The sequence below is a fragment of the Dromiciops gliroides genome, chromosome 3 (genome assembly GCF_019393635.1).
Source record: "Dromiciops gliroides isolate mDroGli1 chromosome 3, mDroGli1.pri, whole genome shotgun sequence".
Classification (NCBI taxonomy): Eukaryota; Metazoa; Chordata; class Mammalia; order Microbiotheria; family Microbiotheriidae; genus Dromiciops; species Dromiciops gliroides.
In genome coordinates this window covers 444,198,667-444,214,258 of record NC_057863.1, presented here as the reverse complement: position 1 = coordinate 444,214,258, position 15,592 = coordinate 444,198,667, and the positions used below count along the sequence as shown (strand labels likewise).

General features: G+C 38.4%; 1 protein-coding gene across 1 annotated transcript in view; it reads left to right on the top strand.

Annotated features, from left to right (window-relative positions):
- Positions 1-15,592, top strand: part of MYO3B (myosin IIIB) — a 600,588-nt gene that overhangs the window by 218,757 nt on the left and 366,239 nt on the right. Inside the window, 1 exon segment of the mRNA XM_043993615.1 lies at positions 1,451-1,609. Coding sequence (XP_043849550.1) covers positions 1,451-1,609 — 159 coding nt within the window.

Sequence of the window (15,592 nt, the reverse complement as noted above, 5' to 3'; positions counted from 1 at the left end):
CACACACACACACACACATACACATACACACAGACAGAGGAATTATAAGAAAGGTCCCCTTTTCTTCAACACCTTCCTCCCCCCACCTTTAAAAGTCAAATGATTGATTTCTTTCTCCATGAGGGGAAGGGGTGGTATTTATAGCCCCACAGTCAGCAGAATGGAGATAATCTAAATTCTGTTGGTTTTCCGAGCTGAAAGCTATTTTAAGGGTTAAGGAGGAAGGGGAAACCCCTACAAAAAACATCTTTCCTTGATCAATTGTAGAACTGACCAGCAGAGAAATTTATAGAGTATCTTTCAGTTCTAGTGAACACTGCAAAGGCTTAAGACCTTTTGTAAGCTTAATGGTAGAGAATTAATGTGGGGACTGTATTCCAACGTTCTTAAAATATTCAAAGTAAGGTAGGATGTTTAACCATTTTGTCAATGAATTTCACAACCTGCAATATATTTTGTTTTAGATGTTGATGGCTTATCAGACAGCTTGGGACACCTTATATTGTAGAATAGCACCCACTATTTATCCCAGACTCTGCTGTGTTTAAATCTTGAAGTGTTTAAAAGCATATATGTTGTAATTGCTTCATACAGCTATTCAGTGTGAAAATGTCATGGTAATTAGAGAGGATATTCATCAGATTCAGTCTCACTAGAAATTTCCTTGTGTCAAAATCATCTTTAATAGCACAGGGCACGAAGCATGCAATTTTAAGTCATTGTCTTCTTTTAAGAAGACATTGAGTGTGAAACACAAAGGTGGTTATACCAATTAGCCACAGGAGGAGCTTAGATGCAACATTGCTTTGAAAAGGTGGGGTTTCCCCCCTCCCTCCCTGTTTGGATTATTTCATTCCAATTTCCCTGAGTTATATTGCAGACAGTTATTTTTCAGAGTTCAGGTTTATCAGCTTCCTTCAGAAGCCCATTAGAAATCAAGGGGTTGAACTTTGCCCTTCGATGATTTGTTTCTTTGCTGGAAGATTCCTAAATGCATTTTCTCAAGATCAAGTAAGGAGACCTTCTTTCTATATTTTGGCTTTCCACTCAGGGGCAGCACCCCATTCTCTTTGTGGCTGAAATCTGTTGGCTGGACTAATCAACTAGATTCTAACTGAAAATCTTTATTTGAGGGAACTTTAATTCAGTGATATAAAAAGCTATGTGTTCTGTTGTTCAGAATATTTTGAATAGTTGAAAATGTTAACTGTCAACATATTGTATTTTTAAAAGCTAGGATGGTATTTGTGCAATTAAAAAATGAACCCAGATAATAAACTAAATGTTATCTGTCCTGGATATTAGTAAAACAAACAAAAAATCCAAAACACCTGCTACAGAGAGTGAAATATTGAAGTAATATTAAAGAAATAGGACCTTTCAAAACACTTGCATTATGTACACACATCTGGATGGCTAATGTTCTTTGTTATTATTGTTTTTTAACCAGGTGTCTTATTAAGGATTTTGAAAAGCGTCCATCCGTCACACATCTCCTAGAGCACCCATTTATTAAAGAAGCCCATGGTAAGGATTTGACTCTGCAGAAACAGTTGGCTAAGCTTCTACAAGACCAGAAACCACGTCTAGGCTCTGTTGTCAAATCCAGGTAATGTGCCTACATCTTCCTACAGCCTCTTTGATTATTTCTAAAACATCCTTTCAAATGTCTTCATTTGCTAGCCATTATTATTGGTAATTATGATATCTTTGCATTTTCAAGAGCTTTGTTTACATTTAGTTAAATGCTCCAAGCCCTGGGGATGAATGCAGGGCTTTCCATTTGTTGCTTTTCCAGGTACTTTCATTCAATCAGAGCTGAAATCTTATCTTGCTCTGGTGGCCATTTAACTATTTTTATATTTATTCAATGCATAGAAATATTGCCAGTAAAGGCAACTATAGGAAATAAGTGACTGGTAGGTCATGTGAAAATCTTTCTAGGGGTGAGTACTGAATTACCAATATAAATGTACATGGAGAAATAATTTGGGAAAGATTAAGAAGTGAAAGGAAGGCTTTTTCTGTAATATAGTAAAAGATTGTTTTCTGCTTAATTAAACATGCCCAAGAGACAATTTAGTATGACAGACAAGTGTTTCAGATATTCCTTGGTCCTGTCCTTTAAAATTTTTTTAACCAAGGTTCTTTCTTTTTTTTTTTTTTTAAGATAAAGTTTAAAATGAATGTTCATTTCATTCGAGATGGCTTAAAGAGTGTTTGTTGGCTGCTAAGAAATAGTTCTCTGGTTTCTGTCCAGGAGGTGGCAGAATTTCTCTTTTTAAAAAGTGAATTTAAATGCAAATGAGCCCACCTTCCTCAACAATCACTTGGTGATGTACAATTTGCTTGGACACAGATAAGCTTCAGTCCAATTTTATTAAAACAACACTTGAAATAATGTTGATGAAGAAAATTAAATGTCATGATTCATAAGTCATGGAAATATATATTTATTCTATAAGAACTTTCCTGATTATAAGCAGAAAACTCCAAATATTTGTATGCGAGACTAGGAATGCTAAGTCAGGGAGAAGTGTAGTTTCAATGTGAAAGCATCTTTCTGATTTCTCTTTTTCTGAAGAATAATAGCAACTTCCTGCCATCTACCATTTTGGCAGTACCCACTTTTTGTTTGGTTGGGTTTTTTTTGTGGGGCAAAGAGGGTTAAGTGACTTGCCCAGGGTCACACAGCTAGTGTCAAGTGTCTGAGTCAGGTCCTCCTGAATCCAAGGCCAGTGCATTATCCACTGCGCCACCTAGCTGCCCCCAAGTACCCACTTTTTGATCCTCTTTCTTGTCTTCCATCTTCCCCCTTTCTATTCTCCAACTTTCAGTGTTGATTCTTCTAGAGAACTAGTCTATCATATAGAGAAACCAGAGGATTTCTACTGGTTTAGGGTTCTATGGAGTACCAAATGAGTCTCATTTAGCTTATTTTCCCCCTTTCCCCCTCTTTCTGAGTTTCTTTGTTTTGCCCAGAAAACTAGCTTTTCATTGATCCAAGTCTTGTCAGCCTCCTCCTTCTATGTTATGTTTTGAAGGATGGCAGAGAAGATTTCCCAGACTTCCTTGACAAGGTCATTCAACCCTCTATGTTTGTCCCTTTCCCTCTCGTGCCTGACAGCTGTCTCTTCAGATACAGAGTCTTTATCATCTCTACAAAAATAGCTGCCAGCCTGGCTTCTATTACCTGAGGAAATCTCTCCTTCACTCTCCCTCAGTGGTTCTAATTCCTATTATAATTCTTGTGACACCTTCCCAAATCCTGAGCTTCGCTCCTCTCCTCTCCTCTCCTCTCCTCTCCTCTCCTCTCCTCTCCTCTCCTCTCCTCTCCTCTCCTCTCCTCTCCTCTCCTCTCCTCTCCTCTCCTCTCCTCTCCTCTCCTCTCCTCTCCTCTCCTCTCCTCTCCTCTCCTCTCCTCTCCTCTCCTCTCCTCTCCTCTCCTCTCCTCTCCTCTCCTCTCCTCTCCTCTCCTCTCCTCTCCTCTCCTCTCCTCTCCTCTCCTCTCCTCTCCTCTTTTCTTTCCTCTAACAGAGAAAAGAGAGGCTTGACTATAGACTCAGGAATCTTTGATCACACTTAGAAAGTCCAAGTTTCTTTGTCAGAGAGATCTTTGTTAGTATTAATTATAGGGTCAGGGATAGGGACTATACCTGTGATTTCATTGATGCCAGGAAGTCTTGGATAAAGACTTTCTACCAATAGAGGTTGACCCCTTCTCTGCAACTTATATACTGCTAAAGTGAAATAATTTGCCCAAATGTGTCAGACCAGGAATTGAACTCAGTTCTTCTTGGCTATGGGCCCAGCTCTCTATCATTATGCTCTCTCCCAAGATGATTTATAATACTATTAGCTGGCATTTATGCACACACATATATAATGGTTTAATGTTTGTAAAGTACTTTTTCATACAGCATTGCATTAGAGTCTCACAACTCTGCTAAGTCTTGTTGGTCCCATTTTACAACTGAAGAAATAGCAAGTGTCAGAGGCAGGATATGAACCCAAGACTGTAAATCCAACATTCTATCCATTACCTTAAAGTGGAAAACACACAGTAGTTTGCAAAATGTTATTATGGACCTGATCTCATTTAATTCTCTCTGTGTCTCTGTCTGTCTGTCTGTCTGTCTCTCTCTCTCTCTCAGACACACACACACACACACACACACACATCTTTAAAATGAGGAGAGCAGGTTTTGTTAGACACATTTGACTGGATTAGAAAATTGAGTGTTGGTGTGATTAAGTGATTTACCCAAAGTTCCCTTTCTAGGGAGTAGTGGAAAAGAGATTAGAATCCAGTGATAGTTTTACAGCTATCAGTATTGACATTGTAGGATCTGGGGCTTATTTTTAGTATATATTTCTAAAATTTCATTTGAATACCTTATAACTATTTACTAGCCTAAATTAACAATGTTTATAATCTTCCCACTACACCGCCCAAAAAGGACCTTTGAGACTTTAGCACACGCTACAAGTCCATTGTGGGGGTGGGGCGGGCAATGAGGGTTAAGTGACTTGTCCAGAGTCACACAGCTAGTAAATGTCAAGTGTCTGAGACTGGATTTGAACTCAGGTCCTCCTGAATCTAGGGCCGGTGCTTTATCCACTGAGCCACCTAGCTGCACCCCACATCCATTATTTAGAGTCCAGGACACTAGGGAGATTTTGCTGTCTGTTGTTTAGACTTCTAACCTGAATCTGTTCAAATCCTGTAAATATCTGATCCAATAGTATTACTAATTCATCCTAGTCTGCATGTCCTTCCAACTTTCTTAGAAGGTATTTGAATGTCTCATTCCTAAAAGTCTATATTCTAACTGTTCAAGAGCTGAAAAATCACTCCCATTTCTTTTCTGTTTTAAATTAGACACTGGTAAGTAAGCAAATTACTGGGCTCTGGCAAGAATAATATCCAGAAAATCGCTACAGCCCCCTTCCCCAATCCAATCCAAAAAACATTTATTAAGCATCTGCTAAACACAAGGCATCATGTTAAGAACCAGGGCTATAAAGACAAAAGGAAAACAAAATCCTTGTTCTCAAAGGTTTTTCACTCCATGGAGAAGACACGACTTCTAAAAATATAAATGCAACAGTAATATTTTCCAGATGGAGAGAGGTACCAGTGAGGGGTATCAGAAGGAGATGGTACCTGAGTTGTACCTGGAAGGGAAGTTAGGGATTCTAAGATACAGAGGTGAGGAAGGAGTGCATTCTATGGGTATATGATAGCTTGTGCAAAGGCAGACATAGGAGATGACATGCTAAGTTCCAAGTAAAGCACATAGGACAGTTTGACTAGAAGAGATAGTACATAAAGGAGAAGTATTCTGAAGTAAACCTGAGAAGGTAGGTTGAATCCAGACTGTGAAGGATTATCCTACGGGCCAAAGGATACCAGAGATTCTTGAGTAGAGAATTCTTGCTTTGGGAAGATTATTTTGGCAACAGTGAGGGGAAACTAGAAGTCAGAAATCCTAATAGAAGGCTGTTGATACAGCATAGAAGACATATGATAAAAGCATGAACCAAGTTGGTGGTTGTATGAATTGGCAGGAGATAGAGTTGCAAAATATGTTGTGGAGGTAGAATGATTTGGCAACTGATTGATTTGGTTGGTGTGGGAGAGGGAAAAGTTGACTATGACTCTGAGGTTACAAATCTGGTTGACTAAAAAGATGATGGTGCCCTCAAAAAAAAAAATAGAGAAATTTGGAGGAAGGAAGGGTTTAGTATGGAAGGTAATGAGCTCCATTTAAGATATGCTGAGTTTTAGGTGCCTATTGGACATCCTCTTGGAGGATGTCCATTTGACTGGGCAGCATTTGGTGATGAAGAGAGACTAGGGGTAGATGTATAGATCTAAGAGTCATCTGCATAGGGGTCTAGGTGATAACTGAACCCATGGAAGATGATAAGGTCACCAAGAAATAGAATGTGGAGAAAGAAAAGAGAGCTTACGATAGAGTACTCTGGGTAACCCAGAGTTGGAGGACAAGAAATGGATGACCAGTGAGCAAAGGATGCTGAGAAGGAATTGTCAGATAGGTAAGAGGAAAGATAGGTGTTGGTAGGGTCATGAAAACCTAGAGAAAAGAAAGTACCCAAGGTTAAAGGTGGGGGCAGGAAGAAGAGACACCAGTGTTGAATGCTGCAGAGAGCTCAAGGATGATCCGTGAGAAAAAGTCATCAGCTTTAGCAATTAAGGGATCACTGGTAATCTTGGAGAGAGCATCTTCAGTAGAGTGGTGAGAATGGGAAGTCATCATGTAAGAGGTTGAGAAATGAGTGGGGTAGTTTTGTATCTGTGCCTATGTTGTCTTTCCCCAGTAGAAGGTGAGCTCTTTGAGCTCAAAGACCGTTTTGTTTTTATCTCTGTTTCTCTTGTGCCTAACATAAGACTTGACACATAGCAAGTGCTTGGTAAATGTTCATTGAAATGAAATTTAATTGAGTGTAGATGCTTTTTCTAGGACCTGACATGCCAGATGGAAACTACCTTACAAACATATTCTTGGGTATACAAATACCTATAGTCCTCTTATCTCTTTTGGATATGAAGATTGGAAAGGTTGGTGTTCAGAATTCCAACTCCAATCAGATGAGGATTATACATACATATATATATGACATATATGTGTATACATATGTATATATATTTCTGTGTGTATACATATATCTAAAGAGCTTGATTTTTATCCATTATCTTTCAACACATAGCCAAGTTTACCTTTCCTAAAGGAAGAAGTCACAACATTTAAAAAGAAATTGATCCTATACTTAATATCATTGACTTATAGTCAGCTACTGAGACCCTTTCTCAATCTGCTGTCTCCAGATCATAAGAGAAATAGAATTTATGATCAAATTTTGCTTGGTGAAGATGGAGAACCTTGACTGATGCTGAATTACATATCCCCTAGCACAAATTTAATGATAAATACATTCAAATTCATAGAATGTCAGTGCATATCTGGCACTTCCAGCTGCTCTGGATAAACACATTTTCCTCAATGAACCTGGTAAATCAAGTGGCATTGATCATGTTGAGATGTTCTTGAAATAAACTCTCCAGGCCTAGCATATGGAAGAGTGTTGTAGTTGGCTTGGCATTTGTTATGCTCCTCACAACAGATGGCCCCGAATTTCCTAATGCTTTTTCTCTGAAAGAGATAAGAGCCCAATGGGGAATGGTTTAGCCCCAAAAGTTAACCAATTACAGTTTGGGGTTGGTGGACAGCAGATGATTTAAAAGTTTCAGAAATGCTTTTGAACCATGCTGTTTCTAAGTTTGGAGCCAGCCATTAGAACTATGCGTTCATTAAATTATTATGTCTCCCCCCAAAAGAAAGAAAATAATAAAGGATTTCTTAAATTTTGAAGGCAAAACAATTTTTGATGAGTTATACATAAGTGGATCTTACATACAGGAGCTAATTTCTTCTTGGAATATCCATAGCATTAAGAAGAAATGGTAAACATATATATATATGTATATAAATGTGTGTGTGCATATGTATATGTATCTATATTGATTACTATGCAGTGGTATAGTAGATAGAGAGCTGGTCTAGGAGCCAGGAGTACCTGGATTCAAACCCTGCTCCTGATACATACTAATTATATGACTCTGGGCAAGTCACCCTCTTGGTGCTTTACATAATTCTCAAAGACTTTAAATTACAGAGGAAGTGCTGACTTTCATTGGTAGAGGGAGAATCCTCTTCCAGAGTTCCTTATGCAATGAAATTCCAGGTCTATCCCTAAAAGGTATATTAGGAACAAATATATATTTGTGGATCAATAGGTTGTGACAGCTCAGATCATCATTGTTCCATTGTTAAAACAGGATGAAAATGTCTGCACTATAGTGAATAGATCTGTAGCTCACACAAAAAGGAATTAACCTTTATTTTCAGATCAATTATCAGTCTACTCTTTTTTATTTTGTAAAATGTACTTATTTTAAAACAAAAGATATTATTTATCTAAGAACTATAGGTACTATTTTGTTATCTTAGTCTTACCCCCTTAAGCTTTACCTCTTGCAGGAGGCATTTCTTTGTCCCCTCCGCTTCCAGAACCCTCTCCTCTAACACCCTTGGTCTTCTCTGTTAGGAGGGGGAGGGTAGAGCAGTATAAAGAATACTATATTAGAGGGGGCAGCTAGGGGGCACAGTGGATAAAGCATCAGCCCTGGATTCAGGAGGACCTGAATTCAAATGGGCCACAGACACTTGACACTTAACTAGCTGTGTGACTCTGGGCAAGTCACTTAACCCTCGTTGCCTGGGGCGGGGGAGGGGGGGTGAGAATACTGTATTGGAGAGAGAGAGGAAAACAGAGGACTTGGGTTCAAACCCTGACTTTATTATTTATTACTTGCATTATCTTAGGCAAATCACTTAACTGCCTTAGACCTCAGTTTATCACCTGCAAGATGAGAGAGAGTTGTACTAGATGACCTCTGATATACCTTCCAACTCTCAATCTTTGATCCTACCTTGTTTATGTATCTGTCTCCCTTATTAGAATGTCAGTTCCTTGAGGGTAGGTCCTGCCTTTTCTTTATATCCTCAACATTTAGCACAGTGTCTGACCCATAATACGTGCTTAATAAATTCTTATTGGTTGATCAAACATAGTGAAAAGACAATGGTTCTAGACGGAACTAGGCAGACTCATTGCTGATGTTTGAATAAGATGATTGTCATAGAGACAGCCCTTTATGTTGGCAGTAGAGGCAGCACTATGGTCTAGATAAAAATCTCAGCCTTGGGTTTGAATCACCAGTTTAGAAACTTCCTAGCTGTGTGATATTGGCAAAGTCACTTAACATTTTAGAGCTTCAGTTTCCTAATCTACTGATTGGGAGCATTAATACTTGCCATACCTATCTCAGAGACTATTGTGAGGCAGGTGGCTCTTTCTGCAAACCATGAAGGGCTATAGAAATTGTGAGTTTTTACTCTTTTTGACAATGCTAAACAGGTAGAAAGCATTGAATCTAAATGGATTTGGAAAAAGCTCTGTAACAGTTGCTTTTTAAAATTAAGTAAGTACCAATCTTCCACTTATCATCAATATCAACTTTGTCTTATGGACCAAAGAAAGACATCATTGGATGCAGCTAAGGCTCAAGGAGTGAAACTGCAGAGGACACCTGAAAACCTTTAGTTTACTGTGACAAAGCATAACACCAAATATTTAATTAATCCTAACTCTAAGTCTAAGCCGAAAGAAACTGGGGTTACAAAAAAAAGGGCAAAAACCAGTTCCTCCTCTTAAGGAGCTCACATTCTAATGGAAGGGATGTCATCATCAACAACAACAACACTAACATTTAGATAACACCTACTATGTGCCAGGCACTGTGCTAAGTGCTTTACAATTATTATCTCATTAGATCATTGCAACAACTCTGGGAGGTAGGTGCTATTATTATCCCTATTTTATAGATGAAGAAACTGAGGCAAACAGGGGTTAAGTGACAGAGCTAAGTAAGCATCTGAGGCTGGATTTGAACTGGAGTCTTCCTGAGTCCAGACCCAGTGCTCTATCCACTGCACCACCCAGCTATTCCAATAATGATATGCAAACAAGATGTATTATACAGGATAAATTGGAGGGAAGAAGACAATTTCAGAGGGAAGGAGATTAAGGCCGACTGGATATATTGAAGAGGGGAGAGACTGGAAGCAAGGAGTCCAATTAGAAAACTTAGCAATAGTCTGGACTTATACTAATGAGGGTCTAAATTCATGGAGATGAGAGAAGGGAACAAAGAGAAGGGAGATTTGAGAATGAAGAATTGAAAATATCTACCAGACCAACAAACCCAAGTGCCTGGAATAACTAGTAATACTGTCAGTGAAAATGGAAAAGTTTGAAGATAGGGGTTTATTTGTCTTTGGATCAGAGAGAAGTCAATGTTTATATCATAGAGAGGCTTCTCTGATAGGCTAGAACAGAGTGCATTGACAAATTGGCAAATAGTCTGGAGAAGGCTTAAATAAAATCAGTTTGGGTATTGAAGTAACAGGTCAACATTAGCATACTGTTCCAGGCAGAATCAATGGGCGGGAATCATTCCATTCTGGATATCTGGTACTAGCTTTTTTCAATCACTGGTTTTAGCAGCTGCCTTCTTACCCTAATGTCTGGTCCCTTAGCATCCAATTTGAAGAACTATAAAAATGAGTCTGTCTGCACCCCCCTCCCCCCCACACACAATCCAAGTAGCATCCCCATAACTGCTACCCTGGGGCTTCTGGAGCCCCTGTCCCTTTTGAATCTATTGAGAAAAGACTAAATGTGGGAACCAAAGGTTCTGGGTTTGAATCCTGGCTATGCTATTGTGTGGCTCACAGCAAGTTACTAAAATGCTTTGAACCTGAGTTTTCTTAACTATTAAAACAGAACAGGTGGTCTCCAGTGACATCTCTCTAACCTTAAATGATAAGTTCCTTCAACTCTATGGCCATTTTGTTCTTTTGGGTCTGGGGCTTTTAATGAAGGACCCAAAAGTTAGAGAATTAAATGTAGGTTTCCACCTCTTTTGGAGGAGTTGTTTCTTTGTTTATTGTTGTTTATTGGATTTTATTACTCCTGTCATTGATCACTCATCTTTCCCATCAAAACACCAACACTGACACATATTATTTGGGTTCTCTAGTTGAATGTGGCTGATAGCCAGGTTTCTAGAATACCCTTTGTGTTGGCCCTGATCCCCCATACACCATTCCTCCATGACTGAGATGTTTGCATTTCAAGTAAATTGACATAAATTTTGAGAATTTTTGAGGATTTCACTCGTCTCATTTAGATAACTAGAACCAGATGAGGATGTGGTAAAACTTTGATTTAGTATCAACTTTCACTGCTTAAAAATGTGATCTGTGATGTCATGGGTTTAAAGAACTCCTAATGAGGAAAAAAGCCCTCTCCTAATGCAGATTAGCAACACTTCTCTCATTTACATAAGGTCTTAAAGAGTCCTTCCTTATTCCAAGGTCTTTCTAGCCACTGCCTCATGCTTTCTCTGCAGCTTTTTCTTTCCCTTTACATTTGTACAATGTACCTAGTAACCATGGGATGAATAACATAAGTGAATTAAGAAATGTTCTCCTATAAAACTCCAATTGATAATGGGCTTCCTTGGTATCTCTCTATGTGTAGCTCCCATGACAAATCTCCAAGTAAATAAATACATAGATTGGAAAGGTTACTTTTTGAATGCTTTTTTTGTTTCTGCCCCAGATGTTTATGCATGAATTTGCTAACAGTGTGGTACTGTGGAAGGGACCCTGGATCGAACATTCCAAGACATGGGGTGTTGTTCTCTTTCATTAATTTTCTGTGTGAACTGGGGCAAATAGTTTCCCATCTTTGCAACTTATTTTTCTTTTCATCTATAAATTAAAGCATTTGGTTCAGGTTATAGTATGTTGAGTTACCTTTCAGTTGTAAGGTTCTATAATTGAATAAAATGAAAGATATACTTGGAAGCTGGAAGGATAATTATAAGGCATAAATCAAGTTCTTTTTTGGTTTTTAACTCAGATTTCAGAGGTAAATTTTTCAAACATCTAAGCAAAGTCCACATGGTGATATTTTTCTGTGTTCTCCATTCATCATAGAATCATAGGGTGAAGATGGATTAAGTAAAATGGAGAGATGACATTGCCTTGGCTACAGTCTAACTTCCCTTTCTGTGATCATCACTTGGCATTCTTTGTGGTGCTATGAAATTTCTTATGGATCAATGGAGAATCTTCAGAACTCTGTACAAGTCTCCCATCTCATTGCCATTGGCATTGCCTTAGATGCTTTCAATATTTCATTCTTGTGCATGCTTCTTCCTGGGGTCCTGGTACAGATGTTAATGATTCCTGCTTGCATCAACACAAGTAGCTCTTTGATTTCACTCTTTTTAAGGGAAGGGATTGGGTATAGTGGAGACAACCCTGGATTTGGAGTCACAAGGCCTAGGTTTGAGTTTTGTCTCTACTAACTACTAGCTGTGACTTTGCAGTCACTTAACCTTTTTGAACCTCCTCTATAAATTACATTAAATAAATATATTCCCATCATCCACTTATTATTATTAACATCGCTTTTCATTTATGGACCAAAGAAAGACATCATTGGATGCAGCTAAGGCCCAAGAAGTAAAACTTCATGACTATAAGAAAGTTTGGAGTAAGTAGTCTCTAAAATCCCTTTGAACTATTTGATGCTCCTATTCATCAAACCAGTCCTACCTAGGGCAGCTATTGGCATTCGTGGTAATACAAGATTTCAGAGAGGGGGCACCGCATGCATGCATTCACAATTGTCCTTTCAGCCAGAGGTCCCTTAATCCAACAAATCTTTGGGTAGATTCTTTTATTTAGGAAGTTCATATTGAACTATCTAATGTGAGTGTTTTGGATATATTTTGAGTGCATTGGTCCTCAGGGGAGACAGAATGAAGCTTGGGCTTTAAGTATTAACATGTATGTGTGTATATGCATATTTCATAAATGCTTAACATAGCACCTGGCACATAGTAGGTGCTTAATACTAATCGACTGAAGTAATCTTCCTAAAGCATTGTTATGACCATGTAACTCCTTTGTTTAAGCCTCTTCAGTAATTCCATATTACCTCTGGGATAAAATACAAGCCCCCTTAGCTTGACATTTAAAGCTCTTCACAGTCTGGTTCTAGTAAATTTCTGGACTGATTTCACCTTATACCTTGTCACATACTTCCAACTAAACTGGACTATTTGCTGTTTCTGGGACTCAGCCTGAAATTCACTCCCTCCTCAACTCTTAGAATCTTTAGCTGCCAAAAGGTTTGTCTTAGGTGCCATCTCCCATTAAAAATATCTCCTGGTCTCCATCGTTTGTGCATGACACATCTGTTTAAACATTGTAGCCAGTCCATGAAAGACATAATTATTCTTTTTCTGCACATCCAATTCAGTGTCTTAAGAAATACTTTATTTAGGATTACTTTGCAGAGCTACAAAAGAAATTTATCTGGGGCTAGCTAGGTATCACAGTGACTAGAGTACCAGCACTAGAGACAGGGTGATCTGAGTTCAAATTTGACTTCAGACACTTACTTGCTGTGTGACCTTGGACAACTCACTTAATCTGTGTTGCCTCAAAAATAAATAAATAAATAAACAAACAAACAAATAAAATTTAAAAAAAAGAGAAATACTTTATTTGAACTAAATGAATTTTTCATGGGACTCAGTGAATTAATAGTTTTCTTCCCCTGGTCCTTCAATACTGAAGAGCAACTCCATCTGACTATCAATACTTTTAACCTTATGTAGCTTGAGTCAGGAAGGCCTAGGAGGGCAACCAGAGAGGACAAGGCCTTTGTGTACTTGGTCTCTAAGTTGGGTGGAGTGAAGTAGTTGCCATTTAAGTTGAAAAATCTTACAAACAGAGTTTGTTATGTTGCCAACTGCAGCAGCTCTGGTTTCAGAAAGCAACTAGCTCTAAGGAACTTGATTGCCTTCAGCTGTCATTTCCTCTAAAAGATGAGTAATAATAGCAAGTAAAAATTTAAAAAATAAGTATTGCAGGTTATTGCAAATTTACAGATTTCCCGAGCCCCTCCAAGTGTCTAAATAACAGGTTCTATTTGTCATTAATAATAAATAAAATGGACATCTAATTTGGGCAAAGAAAACGCCTCTTTGGGAGCTAGTTATACAGAACAGTACTTATTCACATTGGAAATTATACAGCTTCCTGATTTAGGCCAGCTATTTGAGGTGATACAGTTTAGTGATGTCAGTGTTTCCATTATTAGTTGGTGGCTGACACATCAGAAGTAAATACTAGGATTCACAATGTGTGGGAAATTAGCCAAGGAGATCTCAGGGACATTAGTGGGAGTTTGACTGTTAATTGTCTTCTCCTTGTGATAAACCTTTTTTCCTACCTAGCTTTCATCCCAGTAGTTCTCCATGGCCATTTTTAGTTTGGGGTTGGGATAAGAGCTGGACCAATGTGTTTTTGTTGTTGTTGTTGTTGTTTTTGTTTGTTTTTGTTGTTGTTGTTGTTGTTTTGACTCTTCTGATTTCTTCTGCTATGGAGCACCTAGATGATGAAGTAGATAAAACTGAGTCTGGAGTCATGGAGACTTGAGTCCAAATTCAACTTTAGACACTTACTAGATGTGTGATCCTGGGCAAGTCACTTAATAACCTCTCTTTGTCTCAGTTTTCTCATCCATAAAATGGGTATTATAATAACAGCACCTACTTCCTAGGGTTGTTGTGAGGATCAAATGAAATAGTAATTATAAAGAAGACTGTGCTAAAATGTAGTAGGTTCTATGTAAATATTAACTATTATTAATATTATTTTCTGTTTTGCCTCTAGTTTATTAACATCAGTGTTATTATTGCTAATTTTAATAGGGATAGGAACTGGACCTATAATTTCACTTCTCTAGGGAACTCCCATGTAAGGAAATTTTTACCAAGGTTTATTAGCACCTTTTCTGATCTTGTCATCTTAGGAAGTTGCTCTAAAATGATGGAGAGGATCAGTGATTTACCCAGGGTCATACAGCTCATATGTGTCGGAGGTGGGATTTGAACTCAAGTCTCTCTGACCCCTGAGACTAGCTCTCTATCCATTCTGCCACACTACCTTTCTTAGTTTTGGAGGTTGTTCTAGAGTCAGGAAGACTTGAGTTAAGTCTAGCCTTAGACACTTACTAGCTGTATGGCTCTGGGTAAGTCACTCAACCCTGTTTGTTTCAGTTTCCTCAACTGGAAAATGAGCTGGAGAATGAAATGGCAAACCACTCCAGTATCTTTGCCAAGAAAATCCCGAGTGGAGTAACAAAGAGTTGGACACAATTGAATTGACTGAACAACAACAACAACAACAATGACAACAACAGCAATACCAGTTACCTAGGTAAATAGGATTCAGATAGATGTGTCCCCTAAAACTTTATATTACAAGTATCTACAATTCAAGTTCATAGTGGCAGAGCCATAACTGCAAAAGTGCTAGCATAGGACCAACATAAAGGACTCTAGCTTGGCTGGTGAATGACAACAGTATCTTTCATCAACACCTTGTATTTCTTCCTTCATGCTAGTCTCTCTTCCCCCTCAACCCTTCAGAATGCTTCCCAGTGCTCTGGATTTGTTTTTCCCTATGCATTCTTTGGCCAGACTCCAGCACAGCATCCCCTTTACTCTTTGGGACTAAGCCCTTCTTCTTCCCTACCCCATTTCCCAACATGCAGAATGTTCTCTTCCTCAAGTCTATTACTTGTTCTTAATCATCAACATTCCGTGATCCTCTTCCCCATAATGACTGTATATTTACAGTTCATTGTTTTCTCTTAGAGGAGATATTACAATCATCTGGTGTTTATATGCTTTACAGCTTCCAGATTCTTTTACATGTATCATCTTACTGCTGGTGTTTCCCTTTAAAAAGAAAAAGAAAAACAAAAACAGGGGTGTTTGGGCCAAGAGAGAGAAAACAAATCTTACAGGCAAATTCCTTTTATGAAAAAAATTTTGTTTGTTTTCCTCGTTCAG